Below are 26,908 nucleotides of genomic sequence, written 5' to 3'. Positions count from 1 at the left end.
TTTAATTTTGAATTCTGTGAATATTGGTAGATCTAGCCCACTTACCAGCTCTTTGGAGTCTTTAGTAATTTGCTGAAATGTAAGGGTATACTAAGACCAAAAGTTTGAGAACCAGAGTTAAAGATAGACAAAATTTTCTAAACTATTCCATGGCTCCTTGTGCCGAGTTTCAACTTAGGTGTCATTATTCATCAAATTCATTACATCATTAGCATGAGATTTGAAACACTTTCTGTTCCTACACTAGGGTTATAATCATGCCATTCATCACAGCAGTGGCTGCCTGGCTCTCAGAGGCTGTGGTAATTCTAGTGTTAACAGTGTTCCCACTTTCCCAGTGGGCCGATCTGGCTTTGAAGTTGTAGCAGTGGTGCTATGGGAAGAAGCTAATGTGGAAGCCAGGCAAACTTGCGGCTTGTCTCTCTTTCCCTGAGTAGGCTTTTTAATTGGTGAGGGGGAAGTATAGGGTAAGAGAAGGATCGTGGGCTTGGAGATATGCTCTCTCATGTCTGTTGGCTGATTCATAAAATCAGGCAGTAGCATGATGAGGAGCAGGAAATGGGTTTTGCCATCAAACCAACTAGTTCCAATTTTGCCCCTGTCATTCCTGGGTTATGACTTCAGGGCTACTCAGCTTTTAGGAATCCCAGCTTTCTTACACTGTACATAAAATAGATCTAATAATATTTATCTCCAAGGATTGTTATAGGGATTAAATGAGATAATCCACATAATGTCCCAGCATGTAATAATGAAAATCATCTTGTAGTAAACCTTTCATAAGCATTTCAATACACTTTCAATAACCCTTTTAGGTAATGTTTTTTAATGTAGTTTTATAGATGGGAAAGCTGTAGTTCAGAGATATTAAGTAATTTACTCAAGTTTTCAAAGTCAGCAAGTGGTTAAGATTCAAACCCAATCCTCTTACCCCAGACTCCACATTCTTAACCACTGAGCTTTCCGCTACTTTGGCTCTTCAAAAGTTGTTAGCCCTCTTTAATATTCTTCTCTCTAAAATTATAATAATTTGATGCATGGGGGACTGATACAGTATTAAAGGGATAATTTATATAAACCCTCTAGCACCATACACTCTCTCATTTCTGTTGACATTTCTACATAAAGTAGGAGTACAATAAATGTTCATTCCTCATTTCTTCCAAACCATGTTTTACTGGAAGGAAAATGTGCACAGCTTTCTCATTTGCTTAAATTTTGCATCTCAAAATTGATGCATGGATCTTCCCTTTCTTTAGGAGAGTAAGACGGGCAGCTACACCCACAGCAGTTACCTGCCAGCTGAGCAACTGGTCAGAGTGGACAGATTGCTTTCCGTGCCAGGACAAAAAGGTGAGACACTTACAACCGGTTTGGGGGCATTTCATATTTGATATGTGTATTAGGCATTCAAATGGAGATTAAGCAGTCCACTATGTCTAGGGGCCTGGGGAGAAATTGGGTCTAGAAATTGTTGTTTGAAATCCATTATACATGGACGGTGAAACTTGTTTCCGTGTCTCCTGATTTTGTTTGTAAGGTAGTGTTGAGTGAGGCTGCAAAAGATGTATGTTATGGCTCATAGGCAGAAAAGTCACAATCTGTACATGGGCACGTTTGTTTCTCTCTGAGTCATGGCAAATCTATTGCCCACTCATGAGGGTCTTCTGGAGGAAGTAATAGCTTAGAAATAAAATACAAAGCTGCCCATGAGGAGATGAGATAATCCAAGGGATGTCCCAGAGTGTGTTCTTGAGAATTCCACTTTCATATATTGAAAAGACCAACACACCCAATGAAGAGAGGTGTGTCTACTTTGCCTATCTAAATGGTTTTGAATAGTTCACAATGATCCCTAGTACCATTGACATATGAAGGGAAGAGGGATGTTGGGAGCCCTCCACTCAGGCAGAGGCGAGTATTAAAATTCTGACTTTGTTCAGAATCCCTGGCTCACAGTAATAATAAAACATAGTCAGCCAGGTGTGAGGGCTCACACCTGTAATCCAAGCACTTCGGGAGGCTGAGGCAGGAGGATTACTTGAGCCCAGGAGTTCAAGACCAGCCTGGGCAACATAGCAAGACTTAGTCTCTACAAAAAACACACACACACAGAAAATTAGCTGGGCATGGCAGTGCACACCCATAGTCCCAGCTACTCAGGAGGCTGAGGCAGGAGGATCACTTGCGCCCAGGGGTTTGAGGCTGCTGTGAGCTTAGATTGTGCCACTGCACTCCAGCTTAGTTTACAGAGCCAGACCCTGTCTCATAAATAAATAAATACATAATAAAACACGGTGTTACTTCTAGTCTGTTTTATTATTGTTTTAAAATTTCCTTCAGACTCACATGCCTGTATCAGATGCTCCCTTCCCCACTCGGCATACCACTCACTGCCTGAACCTTGTCTATTAGCACATTACCTCCGAGTTTAAGTGTTAAGATTCAGTTCTGCACTTTAGATCCAGCTTTGCCTCTTATCTGCATTGTTACTTTGGGAATATTTTTAATCATCTCTGTGCCTCAGTTTCATTATGTATAAATTGGAGTATAAGAGTACCTACTTTCTAGAATTATTGTGAGCAATACATGAGTAATGCACACAAAACCCTTCTCATGCATCTGGCTCAGAATACATGTTTAAGGAATTCCAGATGTTTTCCTTCTTTTATTTTTTCATTTTTATTTCAATAGCTTTTGGGAAACATAGGTTTTGGTTACATGGTTAAGTTCTTTCGTGGTGATCTCTGAGATTTTGGTGCACCCATCACCTGAGCAGTGTACACTGTACCCAATGTGTAGTCTTTTATTCCCTCACCCTCCCCACCCTTCCACCCGAGACCCCAAAGTCCATTATATTATTCCTATGCTTTTGCATCCTCATAGCTTAGCTCCCACTTATAAGTGAGAAGATATGATACTTGGTTTTCAATTCCTGAGTTACTTCACTTACAATAATGGCCTCCATGTCCATCCAAGTTGCTGCAAAGGCCATTAATTTCATTCCATTTTATGGTTGAGTAGTATTCCATGGTGTATATGTACCACATTTTCTTTATCCACTCGTTGGTTGATGGGCATTTGGGTTGTTTCCATAGTTTTGCAATTGTGAATTGTGCTGCTATAAACATGTATTACAGTCTCTTTTGTATATAATGATCTTTTTTTTCCTTTAGGTAGATACCCAGTAGTGAGATTGCTAGATTGAATGGTAGTTCTACTTCTAGTTATTTAAGAAATCTCCACACTGTTTTCCATAATGGTTGTACTAGTTTATATTGCCACCAGCAGTGTAAAAGTGTTCCCTTTTCACCACATCCATGTCAACATCTATTATGTTTTGATTTTTTAATTATGGCCATTCTTTCAGGAGTAAGGTGGTATCTCATTACAGTTTTAATTTGTGGAATGCCAGCTGTTTTTTAATAATTATCTGTGCTTTCCTCTTCATTCTCAGTCCGATTGCCTTGAATTAATCCCTGCTTTTCTCTCACCTGAGTTCTTGCAGGGTTTGCGAATGGTCATCCTGCCTCCAGACCCACCACTCAGTTAGTGAGGTGCTCTGTGAATGTTCCTGATGAGTTATTCAAAATTGCATAGCTAGTAAGTGGCAGAAACACACACAGTTTTGACCTAGTTCATTCAACATCAAAGCCTGAAATTTGTTAGTCTGCCTCTCTCATCTCTGAGAAGTGCTGAAGAATCTTAGACTGTTCCTGTTTAAATGTGTCTGATCCCTACGTGCTCATTTTGCTCTGACATCCTGTATTAGTTTCTTGAGTCCACTGGAACAAATTCCCACAAACTTGGTGGCTTAAAACAACAGAAATGTATTCTCTTATAGTTCTGGAGGCCAGAAGTCTGAAATCAAGGTATCAGCAGAGTCATGCTCCCTCTTAGAGGCGCTAGAAGGGACTCTGTTACTAGGTTGGTGCAAAAGTAATTGCAGTTTTGGCATATCAAGTAACAGCAAAAACTGCAATTACTTTTGCAGCAACCTAATATTTGCCTCTTCCAGCTTTTGGTGGCATTGACAATCCTTACCTTGTGGCTGGATCACTGCAGTCTCTGTCTCCTTGGTCACGTTGCTGCCTCATCTGTGCATCTTCTCCTCTGTGTATCTGCCTGTAATCTCTCTCTGCCTTCTTACAAAGACACTGTGATGACACTTAGTGCTATCCAGACAATCCAGGGTAATATCCTCATCTCAGAAACTTTAATAATGTCTGCAATGGCCGGCTTTCCAAATAAGGTAACGTTTACAGGTTCCATAAATTAGGACTTGTTATCTTTGTGTGGCCATTATTCAACCTGTTATATATCCTAAATTAAATTTTTCTTATTTATTTCAGTTTAGACAGCAGGTAGCACAAGACAATGACTTGCAGTTTAAATCAGAATAGAATTATTTCCTTACTGACTCAAAAACACGTGTGTTTTTAAAGTAACCCTTAAAAGAATTAATTCTGTTAATTAGGTGAAAGACCACCCTAGTTTTTTTTATTAACATGTTTCTTCTTCTCAAAATCATCCAAACAAAGATGTACATTTATGGAAGGAAACATTATCTACCAGTTAGAAAAGAAAATTATGTCTTAATGATCCCAACCACAGGCAATAGCATGGAGAGGTCCCTAAGGGAATATTGGCACCAACCTTCCTGCCACACAAATATCTTCATTATTTGATAGCAACCTAGAAAATAGGGAATCAATGGGAATGAACCTTATGGCTTGCACCATAATTCCCAGTATAGATACTATAGGAAGGATGACAATGGCAATAGTCACCATTTATTAAATAATTTCTATGTACCAGACAATTGTGCAAGTGCCTTAAAAAATATCTTGTTTGACTTTCACAGCCAACTGTAAATGACAGACATTATCATCCACTTTGTTTAGGTCACCCATTAAGAACATGACAGAGCCTTGATTTAAAACTTGGTCAGTTGACTCCAAAAAGCTTCCGCAGCTGACCGCTCCACACTACTGCCTCCCGCTGAACCATCCTGGAGAGTAATGAGTGACATAAGTGGTCACTTCAATTCCTTTTGAAGTAGCCCAACAGCTGGATACAAGAATGATGATGACATTGATAACTACTATTATTGAGTGTATATCAGAAACCAGGCAAATTGATGATTTCTTTACATGTGTTATGATGAATCTTTGCGATGTTCTCAGACATATTTCATTTAAAAATGAGAAAACAGGATCAGAGATGTTAAGTAGTTGACCCAGTGATGCATATACAGTAGGTGGCAGAGCTGGAATTCTAACTCAGCTCAAAATGGGTTTCCCATAGTATATTTAACTTCATAAACTTGTGAAGATTAAATAAGATAAGGAATGTAAAGTGTTTGGCCAAGAGTAGGCACTCAGTACATGGTAGCCACCATAACCATTATCAAGTTGGTAGGTACAGGTGTTAAAAATCGAATATAATTTTTAGAGTAAGAAAGAAAATTGGCTGCTAATTCAAAGAAGGAGTACTCAGAGGCAAGTACCTACTGTGTCTGATTTCGAATAACATTATGTGTTATTTGTTTGGAGAAGCTCAAGCCGTTACTAAACTGTATTAAATCTGTTCCTATAAGTCACCGTGAAAGCACTGCAGAACAGTGGCATGTACCAGATCCCTGTTGCTCATTTAACTGTGAACTCATCACCCCATAACATGTACAACAGATATGCTAAGGTATCCTGGCACCAATTTTCAGGCTCAAATCTGCCCTTTTGTCAAAGAAGCAAAAATGTAGTTTAGAATGACTGACCTAACTGCAATATTCCAAGCAGCAATATTTTCTTTCTTTGGACCTTGGAAAAATACCTTTACAATTCACTCCCAACCTCATTCTCAATGAAGTGGAATTATAAGCACAACATATTCATAATAAAAATCTGTAATCAAAGTAGATGTCATGTAATGGCAAACAGTCGTCTGAGTTGGAGAGCACTATACCATGCATAATGTCCTTGTTAGATATTCCATTCTCATTATGACATTGACTGGATATCTACTCAGTGCTGGCCATGTTAAAAAGTCTGAGATGCTTTCCTTCAAGTAACATGCAACATTAGTTGATGATAAAGGAAAAATACAGAAAAAAATATTTAAGATAATATATCTTAATTCAAGTAGAAAATGAAGACAATAAGATCTATATGAGTTTAAAAGAAAGTCAAACCTTTAGGGTATGAATTGTGGGAAAAAGGGTGAACAGTCTTAAAAGACCTCATGGTGGAAAACAGGCTCTAAGCTATATTTTAAAGGAAGGAAAAATTTGAAAGTGAGATGAGAAGTCATTCTAAGAAGAAAAACTATGAACAAGAGTCTACAGCCAGGAATAAACATAGTATGTTTAGGAACAATGAGCAAGATATATTTGGCTGAAGTCATAGTTTCATGTAAGGAAATTATAGAAATGTATTTAATGTGGATAGCAGTTACACTTCAAAGAGTGGGAATGACTAAACACTTCGGAACAGAGGAAGTAACAGATAAACCAGTGTTCTTGGAAGGCACATACAGAAATAAACTGACATAAAGAGAGGACAAAAAAAAAAGAAAGAAAGAAAATTGGCTCTACATTTCTATGCTGATCACTCCTTTATTTGCTGTGCTGAGGGGCAAGAGTGTGGGCGGGATATTAAAATATACTGATGTTCTCCAACTGGTCATTAATTACAATCTCTTCCCACAGAGTTTACAAATCTCTTACTGCTGTTATTAACTGAAAGGCAGGACAGACCTATGGACAGGTTTGATCTTCACCTCTCCTTGCTACCTTTGCCACTTTGCTAATGAGCAGCTAAGGAGACAGAGGTGGGTAAGAAGAGAAGTGAGCTGCACTGCTCCACAACTCACCCATGGAATCACCTAGAAATACTGCACGGATAACAGTAACAATGTGAAAACCACCTCTGCTTATTGAACACCAATAATATACCAGAAACAGGGCTGGGGGCTTCTTTACACATTCTCTTACTCAGAGCTCACACAGTCCTTTCAAGGGAAAGTGCCATTACACCCATTTCACACACTGGAAGACAGAAGCTCAGAAAAGGGAAGTGGCTTGCTCATGGGCAGTTGGTAAGAAAATCTGGGCCCTGAACCCAAGTCTGTCTAATCCTCATGTCCATGCTCTGTCAACTGCAGGACACAGGTGAAAGGATATTAGTCATTATAATTAGGTAAGTCATTTAGCTCACCCACCTCATTGCACAGATTTAGAAACTGAGCCACAAAGTACCAGACACTGATACTTCACACAGCAAGTAAGAAATTGATTGAGGTAGGAAACCCACTTCTCTTGCTGCTCAAATCATTGCCTTCTTACCTACATACTAACGTTCTTAAAGGAAGGGCCCGTGGACTGAGCCAGGGAGAGAGGCACCAGGAAATACAGGGCTGCACGTTTCCTTGTCGGCCACTGTGTGTTTGCTATCTGCACTGCATGTTTTGTATTATTACACATTTTATGTCCTCAACTAGGGTCTACGCTTCTTGAAGGCAGGGATAGAACCTCATGTTTCTCTGGATATCCTAGTTTTCAGCTTCCTTCTTCTACGCCAGTGCCTGACACTGTACACTATATAGAAAGCATGATTATGAAACTCTAAAGTCCCAAGATTGGCATGCATTTTAATTCCTTTCTTCTGTCAAGTGTCTATTTATCTGCAGTCAAAGGTGGACCCAGGGACTCAGATGATGTCTTCAGAGCTCTCTTTCTCTCTCTATCTCTTGGATGGGTGCTTTCTGCATAATAGGCAAGGCATCTACAACTTGATGTCCACAGTTTCCAACAATTCCAGGAGAAAGAATCTGTCTCTTTGTAAAAGAAAATCCCCAGAGAGAACTTGATTGGATGGGGTTGAGTCATGTGCCAATCCTTGAAGCAATGATTACAACAACTAGGCAGACGGGATGCTTTGGTGAACCAGGCCTGGTTCATACCCACACATCCCTGTGACTGAGGAAGTGAGTCCATTCCCACCTTAACTATAGGAGATATATCCCCAAAGAAAGAGGGGAATTCCAGGACCAGAAGAAATGTTGCAAAGAAAAAGCAACAGATGTCTTCTAAACGTGCCTCTTGAGTACCTGACCTTAGATCAAGTGCCAAGTGTATGAAGCCAAATAAGACATGGTCCTCTCTTCTCTACCCTCAACATGAAAATTGCTCACAGTCTGGTGGGAGAGATGGAGAACTACGTGGATGCTCAATTGCAACTTCATATGCCAAGTGCTAGTAGACAGGGAAGCGAGCAACTTGCAGAATGTTACTGAAAGATTAATAGGAATTTAACTTCTTCAAGAAGAGGGAACAGAGGTTATTCCTAGCAAGTAGGAAGACCCTAGAAATATCTTGTCCAGGCCTTTCATTTGATGCTTGGAGGCCCTATTCAACATTCCAATCAGTGATTGTGCCACTTCTGGTGATACACCACTGTTTATGCATATTCATCCCTCAAAAGACAGCTTCACTGGCAGGTCTCAATCATTAGATAATTATTTCTTATGTTGAGCCGAGACCAGGCTGCACAAGTCTTGGTTGATTGATTGATTGGTTGACAAGAATGTGTCTTGTTCAAAATCTGGTTTAGTACCGACACCGGAGCCTCTTGCAGCCAAACAAGTTTGGGGGAACCATCTGCAGTGGTGACATCTGGGATCAAGCCAGCTGCCCCAGTTCTACAACTTGTGTAAGGCAAGCACAGTGTGGACAGGATTTCCAGTGTAAGGAGACAGGTGAGTAGCATTTCAGCAGAATAACAGCTGTGCCTGTCAAAAGTGACATGTGAAACACTTCCCCAGGGAGCTTATTAAAATGCATACTCCTGAGCCCTTCCTCTCGAGGTTGCCATTCTCTAGGTTTGGGATGGGTCCTAGGAATCTGCATTTTAAGCCAAGCCAGCGGCCCAAGTAATTTTGATTCAACTTTGTAGGAACATCTGTTGATTCATTTAGAAAAAGACAATTCATTCATTCACCCACTCATTGAACAAATATTATTGACCACATATTATGTGCCAGGAAGTATGCTATCTGCTGTTAATATAGACATGAAAAAAATAATGCACCTTGCCTTGATGTACTCCTAGTCTAGAGACCTAGAAAGAGTTAATTACAATACTGTGTGATAGCCATGGGCACATGCATGGCCTAGTGGGTCTTTCTAGCAGGAGGTTCCCAAATCTGCTTTGGGCAGTCTGGGTGGGCTTTGAAATGGTAGTTGAGTAGAGACTTGGGAAACAAAATGGAACTTTCTAGGAGAAAGAACATGCAAAAGCATGGGGATCAGAGACTCCCAATCAGCCCAGAATGTTTGCAGCATCAGGGCTTTTGGAAGAGAGGTAGGTGATGGGTAGGTAGGTGATGGGCAGGTAGGGTCCAGACTGTGGCATTTGGAAGAAGAGGAATGGAGAACCACTGGAGGATACTGAGCAAGGGGATTACATGGGCAGACTGGCATTTTAGAAAGATTACTGGGGGCTGCAATGTGGAGAATTAGAGAGAGAGAAACTCAGGCAATGCCCAAGCTGGGAGGCTGCAGACAGGAGCTCATTAGGCTGGAAGGAAGGCAGAGGCAGTGAGAACAGAAAGAGAATGGGACAGATGGGAGGTTTATTTCTGAGGAAGAAAGGACTTACTGATTGTGGGTGTGAGTCTGGAGGGAGAGGGGAACCCGAGGAGCAGCCACAGTCTCTTCTCTCCAGGTCGCTGCCTGAAACGCCACCTTGTGTGTAATGGAGACCAGGACTGCCTTGATGGCTCTGATGAGGACGACTGTGAAGATGTCAGGGCCATTGACGAAGACTGCAGCCAATATGAACCAATTCCAGGATCACAGAAGGCAGCCTTGGGGTGAGGCCCTGCCTACCAGCTATTTAGGAGCAGGGAATGATTTGTCTTCAATCGTGAGCATTAGTTTTGAGGACAGAAGGGGGCCATTTTGGAGGGTTCCTCTGGAGTGCATGCTGTGAGCTGCTCTCATTGTCCCCAGAGATGGCTTGTCCAGTCCTGCCTATGTGACACTGCCCATGGTCTCCCCTCATGTCTCTGCTTGAGAGTTCTCCTCTCTTTTAGTACACCTACCCTACTGCTCATCTCCCTTCACCCCAGTGCCATTTCTAAGGCCCATTTAAGAAGCCACAGCTTCCATGAAGCCTTCCTGATGTCTCAGAAAGATAGCTCTTGTCTGATCTAAGCCGTTGCCTTTCCAATAGCCCTGTTCCCAATCTGCTTTGCACTGTAGATGCTTGCAATAACCAGGGCTAATGGTGTGACACAGTGTAAAGAAAATGGGCTCAGGGTGAGACAGAGAGGGGCTTTAACCCCCACTTTCCCATTGCTTACTTAAACCTCTCAGGGCACAGTTTCTTTATCTGTTAAGATGAAATCAGCCTTGATTCTAACTTCTCTTTATTCACCTTATGTTCAGGGTCAGTTCCTTGAATGCATCACACTCTTTCCTTCTGAGCCTTAATCAATATTCCTGGAATATTCTTTCCCAAATTCCTACCTGGGTAACTCCTTATCTAATGTTCTGCACTGGATTGTGTCTCCCCTTACCCCCACATTTATGTGTTGAAGCTCTAACTCCCAATGTGACTGAATTAGGAAATAGGGATTTTAGAGAGGTAATTAAGGTTAAATGAGGTCATAGGGTAGGGCCCTAATTCAAGAGGACTGGTGGCTTTATAAGAAGACAAAGATATACCAGCGATCTCTCTCCACACATGCATAGCCAATGAGACATGTGAGGACACAGCGAAAAGGCGGCTGTCTTTGAGACAGGAAGAGAGCCTCCAGCAGAAAACAACCTTGATAACACCTTGATCTTGGACTCCTAGCCTCCAGAACCATGAGAAAATAAACTTCTGTTGTGTAGGGCACCTAGTCTATGGTATTTTGTTGTGGCAGCCCCTGCAGACTAGTACACCGAGGTACCATCTCCCCTAGGTAGTCTTTGTAACAGCCCCCTCCCCTGCTCTTGACTTTGCCTAGGTTGACTTAGTCCCCTCCCATTGCTCCCAGAGACTCCTGCAAGTCTTATTCTCACAGCTCTTACCCAATAGGCTGGGGATGTCTGTCGGGGTGTCTATCTGCCCAGGCTAGGGGCTCCTTGTCATCTCTGCTTCTCCAGTACCGGAACAGGGCTTAGCTCAGAATGACGTTCCAGTATTGTTAGTCCTCTGCCACTCTGTCTTTGCCTAGGGTCTTGTCTCCTAACTTGAATAAACTCTTTGAGGGCAGAAGTTGCTTCTGACTCAGCTTTTTCATCTCCTCAGCCCCTGTGTCAGAGCTTGTCCTATAGCCTCTCACTGAGTGTTGGTTGAATTGAAACAAATCAATATGATCAGCTGGATCTTTACAAATAAGGAAATGAGGAGATGTAGTAACTGTCACAGAGTGACCCAGCTCTGTTGCAGCCCACCCAAGGACAAGTGGGGGTTCCATGAAATGCAGCCCTCATTCATTATGGTTAATTGCTCTGAGATCAGAGCCCACCTACTTGATGGAATTGAACTCTGTAAGTGCATGTAGATATACACATATAAAAAGATGAGAAAATTCTGTTTTCTTTCATACCAGCAGTATTAGTTTGCTAGGATTGCCATAACAAAACACCACATCCTGAGCGGCTTAAACAGCAGAAATTTACTTTCTCACAATTCTGGAGACTAGAAGTCTGAAGTCAGGGTGTCAGCAGAGCGGTTTCTTCTGAGGCCTCTCTCCCTGGCTTGCTGATGGCTGCCTTCTTCCTGTGTCTGCACATGTTCTTCCCTCGTACATATCTGTGTCCTAATTTCCCCTTCCTATAAGAACACCACTCACATTGGATAACAGCCCACCATAATGACCTCATTGCAGCTTAATTACCCCATTAAGGACTCCGTCTCCAAATATACTCACACTCTGAGGCTTTGGGAGTTACAATTTCAACACATGAATGTTGGGGACATGTAATCCAGCCCGTAACATCAATAAAAGGCGATTCTTGTTGATTTCAAAAGTGACTATAGAGTAAACAATAGAAGTGTGAAATATTGACATGTTGAAATTAAAAATAATCCCTTCCTTATTGGCAGACCATGGATCTTCTCCCACGTGATTTAACTAGAAACATTTCAAATACACTTTCTGAACAGTGTGCTTCACCCACACTGAATACTGAAACTGGTAAAATGGTCCTGCTCTACTCCAACCACTGATGTTTGATGGTTCTTCTATTTATCTCAGATCTCAAAGGCCTTCCTTTCTTGCTCTTATTTTTTTCTAATTTAAGCATTTCCCAGATTAAAATTTTTATTTATTGTTAGAGAAGTAATACATGTTTGAAATAAAAATTGACAGTTTTCTTCCATCTTCTCTTACCTGCACTCCATCCAACAGCCCTCTCTCCCTTCCCTCCCTAGAGCTGACCTCTGTTAACAGTTTGGTGGAGATACTTCCAGATTATGTAAAAACTGCATTGACAATATGCATTATATAGAAAATATACCTATGTGTACTGGGCATTATAGACACAGGTATATTTTACGTAAATGTGATCATGCTATACATATTGTCTGCAACTTTCATTTTTATACTTAATAGTAGAGTTTTAAGTTTTCCCCCAAATTTTCTATCTCTTTTTAATAAGCAGCATATTCTTCTATAACATAGTTAGCAAACTATGGCCTGAAGGCCAAATTCAGCCGGCTATACTTACAAATAAAGTTTTATTGAAATACAGCTTTTACCCTGCGATGACAGAGTTGAGTAGTTGCAACACAGCCCTGTGACCTGCAAAGCCTAAAGCATTTACTATCTGGCCCTTTATTAAAAAAAAATTTCCAACTCCTCATCTATAGTATAATTATATAATTATTTGACTACTTCCTATTGAAAGAGAATTAGATTATTTCCCATATTTTCCTCTTACAAACAATGCTGCAATGAACATTCTTGTACACATAGTTTTGTACACATGTGTGGATATTTCTGCATAGTAGATTTCCAAAAAGTAAAACTTCTTTGACTACACCTTTCCCTTTTAACTGGGGCTTTCACAACCAGCTTTTCCAAATATATATAGGCTTTATGCTTAGAGGTTATTTTATACTCTTAGGGATTACAGTTTCTTTGAGTTTTGTTCAGTCTGTTAAGAGGCTGTATTTATAAGCTACAGGCAGAAACATGTTCAATGGTCAGGAAGATAGAAACTTCAGGGGAAGTAAAGGGAAGGAAACCAGATTTTACTATCAACAAAATCTAGGAAAAAATCCAGCTGTGACTAGAAACAAGTTATTTAATTTTTCTGAACTTCAATGTCTGCATTTGCAAATTTGTCATGAGGTTGAAAGCTAAACGTCTAGTAGAGTATGTATTCAATTTACTGTAGTTATTATTACATCACTTCCACTAATATGAAGAAAGAGAAGGAGAAAGAAAGAGAAAAAGGAAGTTAACATACATTGAATTTCTACAATCTGCCAGGTGCTCTATAATTATCCACTTATTCCTTTGAGGTGGGTTTTATTCGCAGTTTATCCCCTGCTCCTTTCCTGCCTTGTGCCTTTTCACAGAGGCCATAAACAATCATGACGATCGCTAGGCTACAGGTAGTCACTGCATCCCTTGGGAACACAGAGGAGGAAACAGCAGTCTTTCCAGAGCATTCAAAGAAGGCTGTCGACAGAAGGCAACATTTGAGTTGGCTCCTTAAGGTTAAATAGGAGTTTGAGGGACAAAAAACGAGCAATAACTACATTATCTGCAACATAAGAGGCTTTGATTGTCAGGTCTTAGAACTCTTAGCCAACTCTATGGTTTTTGTTCTGTTAACTTTCCCTTTTCAGAAAATTAAAGCTGTATTTCACCTGCTTGACATTATTTTACCTGAATATGGTAAAACCATCCATATCCTAAAACATGGAACCCGGGCTGATGATTTTTAAATACTCTAGAAAGGGAAGTATAGAGAAATATTTCTGGAAGAGTGTTGGGCTAGGGAAAAGTAAGTATAATTTGTTGAATGCCTAATATGTACTTTACTGCTGTTTTAGTTTCATACTCTCAGCTTCACAAAAAGCATGAGAGGTAGGTATTATTATGTCTATTCTTTAAATGAGGAAAGTGAAATGCCGAGAGCTTCTAGACTGTGTTCAAAGTCATACAGCTAGTAAGTGCAAAGCTGGAAATTAAACAGGAGTCTCCCTGACTTTTGAACTGTGCACCCTCCAATGTCCCATGCTGCCTCAAAGATAATGGCCTTTCTGAGGATTAGAGTCTCGACCTTAGCACTATGAATTGCATCCAATATTTCAAAGTTTTTTTTTTGTAACAGCAGAGCCCTTATACTATACTAACAATTATACTTAATACTAACAATGACTACAACAGCAACCTTTATTCAGTCCTTAATGTATGCTGAGCCCAATTATGATTTCTTTACATGTTTCAACTCATTTAACTCTATAAGGGCAGTAGTATTTAAGAACTGCTTTTTACAAATGACTAAACTGAGGCACAGAGAGGTTAAATGATATGCCTGAGGTCACACAGCTAGATGTGGCAGAGATGGGAAATGGGCCCAGACTGTCTGGCTGCTGCCCTTGGATTCATGATAATTGCACATATTCTTCTCTAACTTATTCAACAAATATTTAGGGCTGCTTCCCATGTGGGAATATGATTCTAGATGCTAAATAGGACTGTCTAGATGATCTGGGTAAAGGAAAACTGAAGGCTCAGGCCAGCCAATTTAGTCTCCAAGTGTTACCTAAAGTGGCCCATAAGCTTCTTGGAGGAACCCCAGGGCTCCACAGAACATAGATTGAGAAACTGTTACTTGTACCAGCTACAACATCTTTCAGAAGATGACATTATATGCTACCTTGCTTTTCTAATTCTCTCTCCTAAAAGCTGCTTTTGCTTTTGCTTTTTAATTTCCAACTTTTATTTTAAGTTCAGGGGTACATGCACAGGATGTGCAGGTTTGTCACATAGGTAAATGTGTGCCATGGTGGTTTAATATACAGATCATCCCATCACCCAGGTATAAAACCCAGCATCCACTAGCTATTTAGAAGCTGCTTTGTTCCATGTAGGTACAATATCCTGACTCAGGAAGATGCTCAGAGTGTGTACGATGCCAGTTATTATGGGGGCCAGTGTGAGACGGTATACAATGGGGAATGGAGGGAGCTTCGATATGACTCCACCTGTGAACGTCTCTACTATGGAGATGATGAGAAATACTTTCGGAAACCCTACAACTTTCTGAAGTACCACTTTGAAGTAAGTCTGAACAGAGGGGCTCTGAGGCCACTGTGGTGTAGGTGGCAGAGAGGCAGAGGCCTATTTGTGGAGATGACTTGCTCTGGAAGCTTTTGTTTTCTATAAAGTTTGCTGGTGGCTGAAGTCTCCTTCATACCCATCCCCACACATGCTTAGTGTTGAAGGGTGCTGAGAGGCAGATCATAAATGTGGCTACCCACCTGTTAAATCTTGGCTCCATTCCAAAATCAGTAAAATAGATCTGAGGCTCTATTATCTGGGCTGCCAATCAGACAACCTATTTCCAAGTTGTGGCTCTGTTAGACTATATACAAGACTGTTAGCAGCTAACTCACTGCCCTCCTTGGGCCCAGTTTTCTAATCTGTAGAGTGTGGGGGAGGACAGGGCATAGATGAGCAGGATTCTGAGACCTGTGCTTTTGTTTCACCAAGGGCAGCTCACACTGATCATTTTCATGTCTTGGCTCTTTGTATGTGATTTTGTGTGAAGCAAGGGTTCTTCTGTACAAAAATGCTTGCAAATTGCTGACGATCACTAAGACTCTCTCCATCTCTACAATTTGGTGGTCTCTTGGTCACTTGGAGCTCATGATCAGTCAAGAGTCTACTCATGGCCATTAATTTTTTTACCCCTCATCCTTTGGGTGAAACATCCACACAGCGAACATCATTGAATGCTTAACATGTGTCAGATCTTCTACTTTCACAAAAATTCTCCCATTTAATCCTCACAACACAATGGTATAGATATTATCATTGCCTCATTTTAGATATTAAGAAAAAGAAACACAAAGGGTTAAAGTGTCAGGATCAAACTCTACTGCAGTTGGTGGCAAAGACAAGACCCAAACCTAGATCTGTCTGAACTAAGTCCAGGCTGCACAACATTTAGAAGAAGAGATAGATTATACACTTTCTAGAGAGAGATAGTAGGATCCTAGGATTCTGAACAAAATACTGACAGAAAATCAGGCCAAGCTTATAGGGCCTGTTTTTAAGAAGTTTGCTCCCCCAACCCCACTCCAACCTCTACTCTCTATCAGGCCAATGGTAAATCAAGGTGGAAGACATAAACAACACCATGTTCCTAATCTCAAGGAAGGTCTTGGGGCTACGTATCAGGCAAGACGGACTAAGTGCTTTGGGAACAAAGAATTCTCAAATCTCAGCAGCTGAAGCAACAACACCTTGCTTATGCTACTTGTCCACCCTAAGGTAGAAAGGAAACTGACCATCACACACACTCAGGGACTCAAGGTAATGGAGGCTCCATTTCAACACATGCTCTCATGATTGCAGAGCAAACTACTCACAGGCTCATAAGGCTTACTTCTTTGGCTCAAACAAGGCCAAGACCATGTCTCAGTTCAAGACAGCAGAGAAATGAAATCCTGTATACCACTGCCTAAGACAATCCAAATCTGCAGGTTTCCTTTGCTTCTTTCCTCCCAGGCTCCTGCCCAGATGTGGCTTTCTGTATCTCACTATTGCAAAGACAAGCAGCCAGCCTTCTCTCCTGGAAGGATAAGCCAGCAAGAAAGAAATCCACGCTCAGAGCAATATAGCATTTGATCAGAATCATCTGCATCTGTGTGTGTGTGTGTGCGCACGTGTGTGTGTGTGCAAGCACATGTGGTGTGTAAATAAGTATTTTATCAGTACCACTAAACACTAACAATGCTGTGTTTTCTATATTTTAATAAGTATCAGTCTAATGACTGGATTGCCTTATAAAAGAATTACCTACCATAATCTAAAATTTTAGATATTTTACAAAGCAAAGATTTAAGTATTAAATATGAATTGAGAAATGGCTCTATGTGCACAAAGCTAATATCTATCCTTTTTTTTTTTCAGGCCCTGGCAGATACTGGAATCTCCTCAGAGTTTTATGATAATGCAAATGACCTTCTTTCCAAAGTTAAAAAAGACAAGTCTGACTCATTTGGAGTGACCATCGGCATAGGCCCAGCCGGCAGCCCTTTATTGGTGGGTGTAGGTGTATCCCACTCACAAGACACTTCATTCTTGAACGAATTAAACAAGTATAATGAGAAGGTATTCAAACATAATGTCTGTGTCTCACAGTATTCCATGATATACACTGAACACGTATTACCTTAATTGCATTAAAAAGTACAGTAGTAATTGAACTTTAATTTGCTTGTGTAATTGGAAATGTCTGATCAGTGGTAATCAAGTTTGTTTTTCTTATTACACTTTTGCACACAGAATCATCACAAAGGAAATAAAATTGAATGATAAAACTAGGACTCTTATCACTTTGCCCCCCACACCATCATTTTTTATGGTTACCTGGAGCATATAGGGAAATGTGTAGAATGGTAATATTTTAAGAGAAACAGCCGGACCCTCTAAATTTCACTTGGAAGAATTGTAAAGCAAGCCTTGCTTTTCCAAAAAGATAGAAGGACTGGTATGCTAAAAAAAAAAAAAAAAATATTTCATTTTTCCAGTAAACCTTCACCATTAAGTGCCTATTATCCTGGGGGGTCAATATATGCTTCCTTGAGGAAAGAACATTGATCTAAGCTTAGATCTAAAGATTAGTGCAAATTGTCCAGACAAAGGGAGACAAAAGTTGGCAGAAGGGTGCTCTAGGCATGGAAATCAGCATGTGCGAGGGCCTGGAGATGAGGAAGCCACACAAAAACTTGGGATTGAAAGTACTTCAGCCAGCTGAAGCACAGGGTGGGAAAGGAAAACAGAGAGTGATGAGGTTGGAGAGGTAATCAGGTGGCCAGGGGAATATTTATTGAATTAATTAGAAGCTTACTAAAAATTCTCAATTGCATTAATACCAAGACTATGGATCAAGGTGGGGTTCAAAAATTATCTTGAATGATGAAAATATAGTTATAAAAATCAACTTACTCAACACACATAAATTGAGTCCTAGAGCTTTGCCAAAGAATTAGCTATTGAGCTGAAGGTAAAGTCCTATATTGTTCAAGGGTTATCTGTAGCGTGTTAATATGGACTTTTCTAAAAGCATGTGGACACCTCTAACTTCCATCATCACTTTGAATCAAGGCTTCTATTGCCTGAAAGTAAAGCCCATAGATGGCCATCTTCCTGTAAAACCAATCCAAAATTCTTCCACTGCTATCTCTTATTTTTTTATATAAGGATGCTGCTTTTCTTTATTACTTAGTTCAAGATTACTATTGGAATGTAAACTCCATGGGGGCAGGAGCCTATCTCATTCAAGATTATGTCCTCTGCACCTAGTGTAATACATTCTACTATAGGCATTGTAGATCTTTGCTCGATAACTTCAATTGAATGACATTTCAGCATGTCACTAAAGATATCTTAAACACAATTTTTAATGGATATGTAATATTAGCATAGGAGGTTTCACAATGCAGTGCTTTGATTAGCACTAGGAGAAGTGTGGGGGTGGGAATAGACTGGGAGAAGAACAGAAGGGTGAAGCACAATGAAGAAACCATTGTAGCAGCTCACCCAGGTGAGAGCTGATGAGAACTTGACCTAGGTAGGGGCAGTGGGAACAGAGATGGAGGTGTGGGGGAAGTCTGGCACACATTGGTGCCTAGTATGTGCTTGTGAAATGTAGTAGTACTCCAATTACAGGTTCATATACTCCAATTTATGTTCATATATGTGTTTATGTAAATATATATATATATATTTCTTACAGCTACTAAAAGCTGACCTTTTGCATTCTTTCTTTTTTGTTTTTTTTTTGTTTTGTTTTTTTTTTGGAGGTGGAGTCTTGCTCTATTGCCAGGCTGGAGCGATCTCGGCTCACCGCAACCTCTGACTCCCTGGTTCAAGCGATTCTCCTGCCTCAGCTTCCCGAGTAGCTGGGATTACAGGCATGCACCACCATGCCCAGCTAATTTTTGTATTTTTACTAGAGACGGGGTTTCACCATGTTAGCCAGGATGGTCTCGATCTCCTGACCTTGTGATCCTCCAGCTTCTGCCTCCCAAAATGCTGGGATTACAGGCATGAGCCACTGCACCCAGAGACCTTTTGCATTATTTCTAATGGTAAAATATATGCTCTCTTTGTTCTTTTGCTTTATTCAATGGCGGTTGCTGGCAGAAATTCATTTTCACGAGAATCTTCACAAAGGTGCAGACTGCACATTTTAAGATGAGGAAGGATGACATTATGCTGGATGAAGGAATGCTGCAGTCATTAATGGAGCTTCCAGATCAGTACAATTATGGCATGTATGCCAAGTTCATCAATGACTATGGCACCCATTACATCACATCTGGATCCATGGGTGGCATTTATGAATATATCCTGGTGATTGACAAAGCAAAAATGGAATCCCTTGGTAAGTAAAGCAGAAGCTCTATGTACACAGTAGTCAACACAGACACCAGGTCATGGTTTGAAGTTTTCTAAGCACTGACTATGAGCCATGGGTGATCTCATTTAGTTTTTAGGACAACTCTATAGGATAGCATAAGTATTATTACTCCCAGGGAACTGAGATCCAGAAGAGTGAGACTTGCTAATAAGTACCACAAACAGGATTTGAGCTCAGACTTGTCTAGCCCCCTAAAACTATATGCTTCTTATTGCATCATAGTTACTTTTATTTAAAAAAATAATTGGGGGGATTTTGTTATTTAAAATGTGAAAACCTGTTTTAAATGTAGTATTATTGGTTAATGGAACTACCACACAGTCAGTGAAGCTAGAAACTTACATTCATCTCAGACTCCTCCTTCTCCTTCACTCCGGTAGATCTCTAAGGTGCTTCAGTTCTCTCTCATTCTTCTGCTCTCCTCCATCTCCACTCCTACTGAGGTATGCTGGGGTCTCATCTTTCCCTTGTTACTGCATCAGCTCCTAAATGGTCTCTGGGGGTGGGCTCACCTCTTCCAACCTATTCTCGATAATTGGATGGATCTTTCTACTTCACAGATCTGATTATATCACTTCCTTGCTTAATATCTTGAGTGGCTAAGAATAAAGACTATTAGCATCGACCACATTAATGATGTTACTCCAACCTAGGAGAACAGTGGTTCTCAAAGTGTGGGCCCCAACTGTCAGCATAGCATCATCACCTGGAAACTTGCTGGAAATGTAAATTCTCAGGTCTCCATCCCAAATCTAACTAAATCAAAAACTGGGAATGGGTCCAGCTGTCTGTGTTTTAACAAGTTCACCAGGTGATTCTGATGCTACTACAGTTTGAGAACCACTGACCTGTTCAACGAGTGAGAGGAAGGATAAGAGATCTATCCATATTGCAAAGCCAAGTTCAAATTCCCAGCTTTAAGAAGTTTCCTTGACTGCATCATCCCAGGCTGGCTACTCCTTTTCTTCAACACATACATAAAATTCCACACTAGGTAGTCTTTAAAAAACAATTTTCCAGTAATGGGATTGCTGGGTCAAGTCGTACTTCTGGTTCTAGATCCTTGAGGAATTGCCACACTATTTTCCACAATGGCTAAACTAATGCACACTCCCACTAACAGGGTAAAAGCATTCCTGTTTCTCCACATCCTCTCCAGCATTTGTTGTTTCCTGACTTTTTAATGATTACCATTGTAACTGGCATGAGATGGTATCTCATTGTGGTTTTGATTTGCATTTCTCTAATGACCAGTGATGATGAGCTTTTTTTCATATGCTTGTTGGCCGCATAAATGTCTTCTTTTGAGAAGTGTCTGTTCATATCCTTTGCTCACTTTTCGATGGAATTGCTTTATTCTTGTAAATTTGTTTAATTTCCTTGCAGATTCTGGATATTAGCCCTTTGTCAGATGGATAGATTGCAAAATTTTTCTCCCATCCAAAGGATTATAAATTATTCTACCTATAAAGACAGATGCACATGTATGTTTACTGCAGCAGTATTCACAATAACAAAGCCTTGTAACCAAATCAAATGTCCCTCAATAATAGACTGGATAAAGAAAATGTGGCACATATACACCACGGAATACTATGGAGCCACAAAAAAGGATGAGTTCATGTCCTTTGCAGGGACATGGGTGAAACTGGAAACCATCATTCTCAGCACACTAACACAGGAACAGAAAACCAAACACCACAGGTTCTCACTCATAAGTGGGAGTTGAACAACGAGAACACATGAATACAGAAAGGGGAATATCACACACCAGGGCCTGTCGGGGGTGGGGGGCTAGGGGAGGGATAGCATTAGGAGAAATACCTAATGTAGATGACGGGTTGATGGGTGCAGCAAACCACCATGGCATGGGTATACCTATGTAACAAACCTGCACATTCTGCACATGTATCCCAGAACTTAAAGTATAAAAAAAAATTTCCAAATGTTAGTATTATCTTCCTTATCCAGATAGCAAGATATTTGAAGAAAAGTATCATGCCTGCCACTTTTCTATCTCTTTAACACTCAACACAGGGGTTAATACATAGTGTTCAAAACAAGACAGGAAGTTCGAGATGAAGCATTAATTTAGATTCCTGGCTAGAGTCATTCATTAATTCATCCGTCTACATATTCATTTAAAAAAATTCAAATGCTGTAATGAGTATACATTATGTGTTTGTGCTAGGGATATGATGGTGAACAAATCTAAATATGGTTCCTACCCTCTTGCATTACAGTATTTTTCAAATAACATGTTGTAAGCCAATTGTAGTTCTCAAAATCAATGTATATGGATCACAAGAAAAGTTTTGAACAACAACAAAGGACAGAATAGAAAATATCTTAGTGGATTACAGGCACTAAAGATAAATTATTACTTCAATAAATCTTTTCCAGTTAAATAAAAACATGCATATTTGTATCATGTCATGATGCAAAGTAAGTAGCTTACAATGGATGTAAAAAATGTAAAATGTAAAAAAACCATTTAAAAAACTTTACTCAAGTGGGTCTTTTAAGAATCATTCAAAAACATGAGGAAGGAAAAAAGAGTTAACATTTGTTGAGCACCTACTAGGTTTCAGGAGCTATTGCACATATTCTCATTTAATTTTCTTGACACCATTTAGAGATCGGTGTTATCCAAGTTTTAGCTGCATAAATGCTGTGGCTCATCAGAGAGGCCGATTACTTAGTCCAGGCCCGCCAGAATCTGGGGTCAGAGCCCTGGACCTCTAGTCTTCCACCATGTGGTTGTGGTATAGCCTTTCATGTGGGCTCCCGTCTTTGGGGCTGGATTACTAATTAATTGCCTGGGGTATCTGGTGGCCCCTCCTCTTTAAAATCTGTGAGGCTGAAATGGGCTTCCAATGTGGTTAATATTCAAAAGGAGCCCACCGACAAATTGTCCCAGGGATAATTACCTCAGCTCTGTTTATAGAAAACCATATGTCGATAATAGCACAATTTGCTATTTGTGAAGAGCTGATTTTCTATAAATCCGGAAAGTTAGTGTTGCTTTTCTATAAATATGGAAATGTGCTAATCATCACCTCATCTGCTGGAGACCGCTAATAAATCAGAATGTCATTTACATATTAACCTACAAAGAACAAAAATTTCTACCTTCTTTCCCTTTGACAAACAGAATCACACACACGTTTTCTCCATTTTGATGTTTGCTATATTGGGCTGGTTCAAAAGTAATTGAAGTTTTTGCCATTAAAAACCACAACTTTTGCATCAATCTAATAGCTTTCTCTCTGTCTTATTCTCTTCCCCTCGGTCTCATTCCGTTTCTTTCTAGGTACCTTTCTCTCTCCCTTTTCTCTTTCCTCTTTGTCACTGTCTTTTTCTCTCTCTATGTATCTTTGATCTGTATGCTATTAATTTATATTCTATTAAGTGGCTGTTTCTAAGAGACATCCTGTGTGGTGAACATTCATGTCTGCAAAGGACTGAGCTTGGCATGGAATGATTTAAGTGAACATACTCACTGGTTTGCTCTGGGGGAATCTTTTGTCCTTGGGTTTGCTCAGATCCTCTCTGGGTTCGTCCCAGAGGATGCACGAGGCTGTTTTCTTCTAATGTGCCCTTTAGATCACATGCTTCTCCCCCAAAGACAGCATGAAACCATGCATCAAAAATCAAGGGAAGTCTTGGATGTTAGGGAGGTGATGTTAGACTTCAATGAGATCCTAACATTTCCTCAAGGGCTGTGACTGACAGCTTTCTACCTTCCGCAGGTATCAGTACGGTTTGGGGCTTAAATTTCTAGATTTAGATTTTTTTCCCCTCCTTCATTCCTTCTTTGGAGCTGTCATTATTTGTCTTTGTATCAAGGTATACAAAAGAGAAATAATGTATTTCGCATTCTGACTTCTCTGGTTACAAAGCTGCCAATATATGTTGGACAGGTCAAGTACTTCAATGCCATTGTTCTGTTCAGCTGGATATTCCTGGCCTCCTTTGCACATGCTGTTCTCTCGTCTCCCAATGCTCTCTTCCCTGTCTTGCCAACCTGACAAACTTCAACTCATCCTTCTGAAGCTTGTAGGGGCATCCCCACCTCTGTGAAACCCGCTCTGATATTGCTCCACCCCTTCTCCCATAGTTTCATCTGTTTATACATTCATTCATTCAACCATGTCCACTGAGTTTGTATCACGTGTGAAAAGAACAAAATCAGTATGGTCCCTGTTCTTGCAAAGCTTACGATCCAGTGGAGGAAACAAAATAAACAGCCAAAGTCCAAATATCATACTTGGTCCTCTTTTACTTCCTGGCCCCATCAGCGAGATATATTGACTTTACTTCTAAAGCATATGCATCACCTGTTCTCCCTCTATTACTGTCTCACTTGTCCAAGCCACCATTGTCTCTCACCTGGATACTGCAAGAGTATGGTGGTCTCTTATTCTCTTTCTTTGTTGTTGTTGTTGTTGCAGGTGTTGTCATCACTGTTGTTCCTGTAACTCTCTGGCACTCCAAGCTTCCTATAGTCTAGAGTCTTTGTATTAGCCGTCTTCTTTGCCGGAACCACCCTTTCCTCTGATGTGTGTATAGCAGTATTCTTATCATTTGGGCCTCCTTAAGCGTCACCTTTTCAGAGAGACCTTTCCTGACCATGTAGTCAAGCTTCTGTTTGTTATATCACCCTATTTTAATTCTCAGCAAATCAGTAGCCCCCATACTCATAGACTTATTTGTTTTTTTTTTTTTTTTTTTTTTTATTTTTTATTTATTTATTTATTTATTTTTTTTATTATACTTTAAGTTTTAGGGTACATGTGCTCATTGTGCAGGTTAGTTACATATGTATACATGTGCCATGCTGTTGCGCTGCACCCACTAACTCGTCATCTAGCATTAGGTATATCTCCCAATGCTATCCCTCCCCCCTCCCCCCACCCCACAACAGTCCCCAGAGTGTGATATTCCCCTTCCTGTGTCCATGTGTTCTCATTGTTCAATTCCCACCTATGACTTATTTGTTTATTGTCAATCTCCTCTTTCTAGAATGTTCATTCCAATCATTTTTGTTTATTACTGCATATTCATTTCCTAGAATATAGTAGGGACTTAATAACTTGTGAATTAATTGATCAATATATAATTGTGAATTGTGATAAAAGCCATTTAGAAAATGAACAAGTTGTAAAAACAGAGAGTAACTTCAGGGGGTGAGGGAAGATATTCACTTAGTTTGGGATGATCTGGGAATGTCTGTTTGAGGAAGTGAAATCCAAACTGAGATGAGATCCAAAGGATAAGGAGATGCCAAAGACAAGGGTGAAGGTGCTCTGGGTGAGTGGACAGCTTGTACAAAGGCCGTGTCTGAGGAAAGAGCATGGTGTGTTTGTGAAGGGGAAGAAGGCATGTGTGGCAGAAGCCTCGGAATAGGGGAATAATAGCAGAAACTGAGGTTGGAAGAAGCCAAGAGGTGTCAGAGGGTCTTACTGGCCGTAGTAAGAAGTATGGACTGTATCTGTGGTGGCAGAGAAACCACTGCAGGGTCATCAACAGGACAGTGCTTGGTCTAGTCAACGGGTCAGCAGACCATTCTATTGCCATGTAGAACACAGATTAGAGGAGCAGGAGTGGACACAGGAAGAACAATTAGGGGCATTGCTGATGTCCAGGTGAGGAATAAAGAATGGACATGAAAGAATATGATAGATTTGGGATGTATTTTGAAAGTAGAAATTAAGGAATTTATAGATAGACTGGGTGTGGATTGTGAGGTGTCAATTACTCCTTTCTCTAAATTGTATTTTTATCATAGACACACATAAGTGTGTGTGCATGCACACATACACACATTGAGGTGAGAAGGACAGGATGTGTTTGTCTGCAGGTGCCAGCTTCACGGTAAAGACATCCCGCAGGCATTTGGAAATATGGTAGGGATTCTGGGGGCAAAGAAGGGACTCTAAATATACATACATATTTAAATGACATTATAATAATTGCAATTATATATTTGTCTCTTCTGCAGACTATGAACTTTGATGTACAAGTCCTAGGCCTATTGTCCTTGGGGTATTTTTTGTATCTAGCACAAGGCTGGGCCCACAGTAGATGCACCACGAATACTCATTGAGCTGCGTTCTCCTTGCTTCTTCTACTCCTGCAACTCTTACCATCATGTGAATGACCTCCACATTTCCATCTAGAGTCTTCTTTCTTCTCCAGAATCCCTACCCATATTTTCATATGCCTGTGAACATCTCCACCAGGAAGCTGGCACCTCCAGGAATAACATTCATGTCCTTCTCACCCTAAACCCTTCAAGCGTTTCTTCCTGAATTCTTTCTCTATAGAGACACCACCATCCTCCCAGTTTACTTGACATAGAGAGGTGGAAAAATAATTGACTATTTATTATGTGCTAAGCTCCATACCAAGACTCCTCACCTAAGATTGACAATGATCCTGTGAGGGAGGCATGGTTTCCTCATTTTTACAGATGAAGGAAACAAGGCAAAAAAGTCATATCACTAGTAAATGAAAAATATACAAAGTGAGTTAAAATCCAGGGTTCTTTCTTTTTCATTTCAGTCACCTTTACTGGGACTCACAGCCTGGGAAAAATTCTGTCTCTCCCCTCTCTCCCCCTACATATCTCATTAGTCACCTCCTCCGTATCCACAATCCATCCCTTTCTCTCTATTCCCGATTCTACTGATGACCATTCTATGCTATTTTCTCTGCAGGTTCCCTCCAGCCAAGCAGACATGCAGAATGAGAAATTTATCAGAGGTTAGATGGATGTTTCATAAATGCCTTTGGAACAAAGTTGGTGGTGGTCTGCTCCGGACCCCTTCTGTGGCTCATGTAGATAGGACCTGATACATTTGTTTCAGCTTTTGTGCCCTGGGTCCCTCAAAATGCAACATGAAGCAGAATGCTTCCTACCAGTTAAAGAATCTCAGGGAGTCTGATCGGACACCTCTATCAGGGATGCTGTAATAGAAATCCTGCATAGAATAGAAAGTTAAACTGCTGTGATTCTTGGCCTTATTGAAAGGGCTTTGCAAAGACCTCACAGAAAATGACTTATGTTGATGATTTGCTCACAAAAGCAGCCGTAGCCATTCTGCCACCATATCAAAGACAGTAGGCCCCATCAAAGATGGCAGGCAGTGTGATAGTGGAAAAAATTATTTTCCCTGAGATATCTTTTTTTTTAAATCTAGGCTCTAACATTCAGAAGCTGGTATGTCACATTTCTGAGTC

The 26,908-nt window shown here is 40.4% G+C and overlaps 1 protein-coding gene across 1 annotated transcript in view; it reads left to right on the top strand.

Annotated features, from left to right (window-relative positions):
- C8A (complement C8 alpha chain) overlaps nucleotides 1–26,908 on the top strand; it is a 64,074-nt gene that overhangs the window by 12,166 nt on the left and 25,000 nt on the right. Inside the window, exons 2-7 of the mRNA XM_004025868.4 lie at nucleotides 1,260–1,353; nucleotides 8,610–8,754; nucleotides 9,723–9,870; nucleotides 15,102–15,291; nucleotides 17,149–17,349; nucleotides 19,387–19,627. Coding sequence (XP_004025917.4) covers nucleotides 1,260–1,353; nucleotides 8,610–8,754; nucleotides 9,723–9,870; nucleotides 15,102–15,291; nucleotides 17,149–17,349; nucleotides 19,387–19,627 — 1,019 coding nt within the window. The remainder of the gene's footprint in view (nucleotides 1–1,259; nucleotides 1,354–8,609; nucleotides 8,755–9,722; nucleotides 9,871–15,101; nucleotides 15,292–17,148; nucleotides 17,350–19,386; nucleotides 19,628–26,908) is intronic.

The sequence above is a fragment of the Gorilla gorilla genome, chromosome 1 (assembly GCF_029281585.2).
Source record: "Gorilla gorilla gorilla isolate KB3781 chromosome 1, NHGRI_mGorGor1-v2.1_pri, whole genome shotgun sequence".
NCBI lineage: Eukaryota > Metazoa > Chordata > Mammalia > Primates > Hominidae > Gorilla > Gorilla gorilla.
Note: the sequence above shows the minus strand (reverse complement) of the source record. Positions and strands in the feature narration are given on the sequence as shown.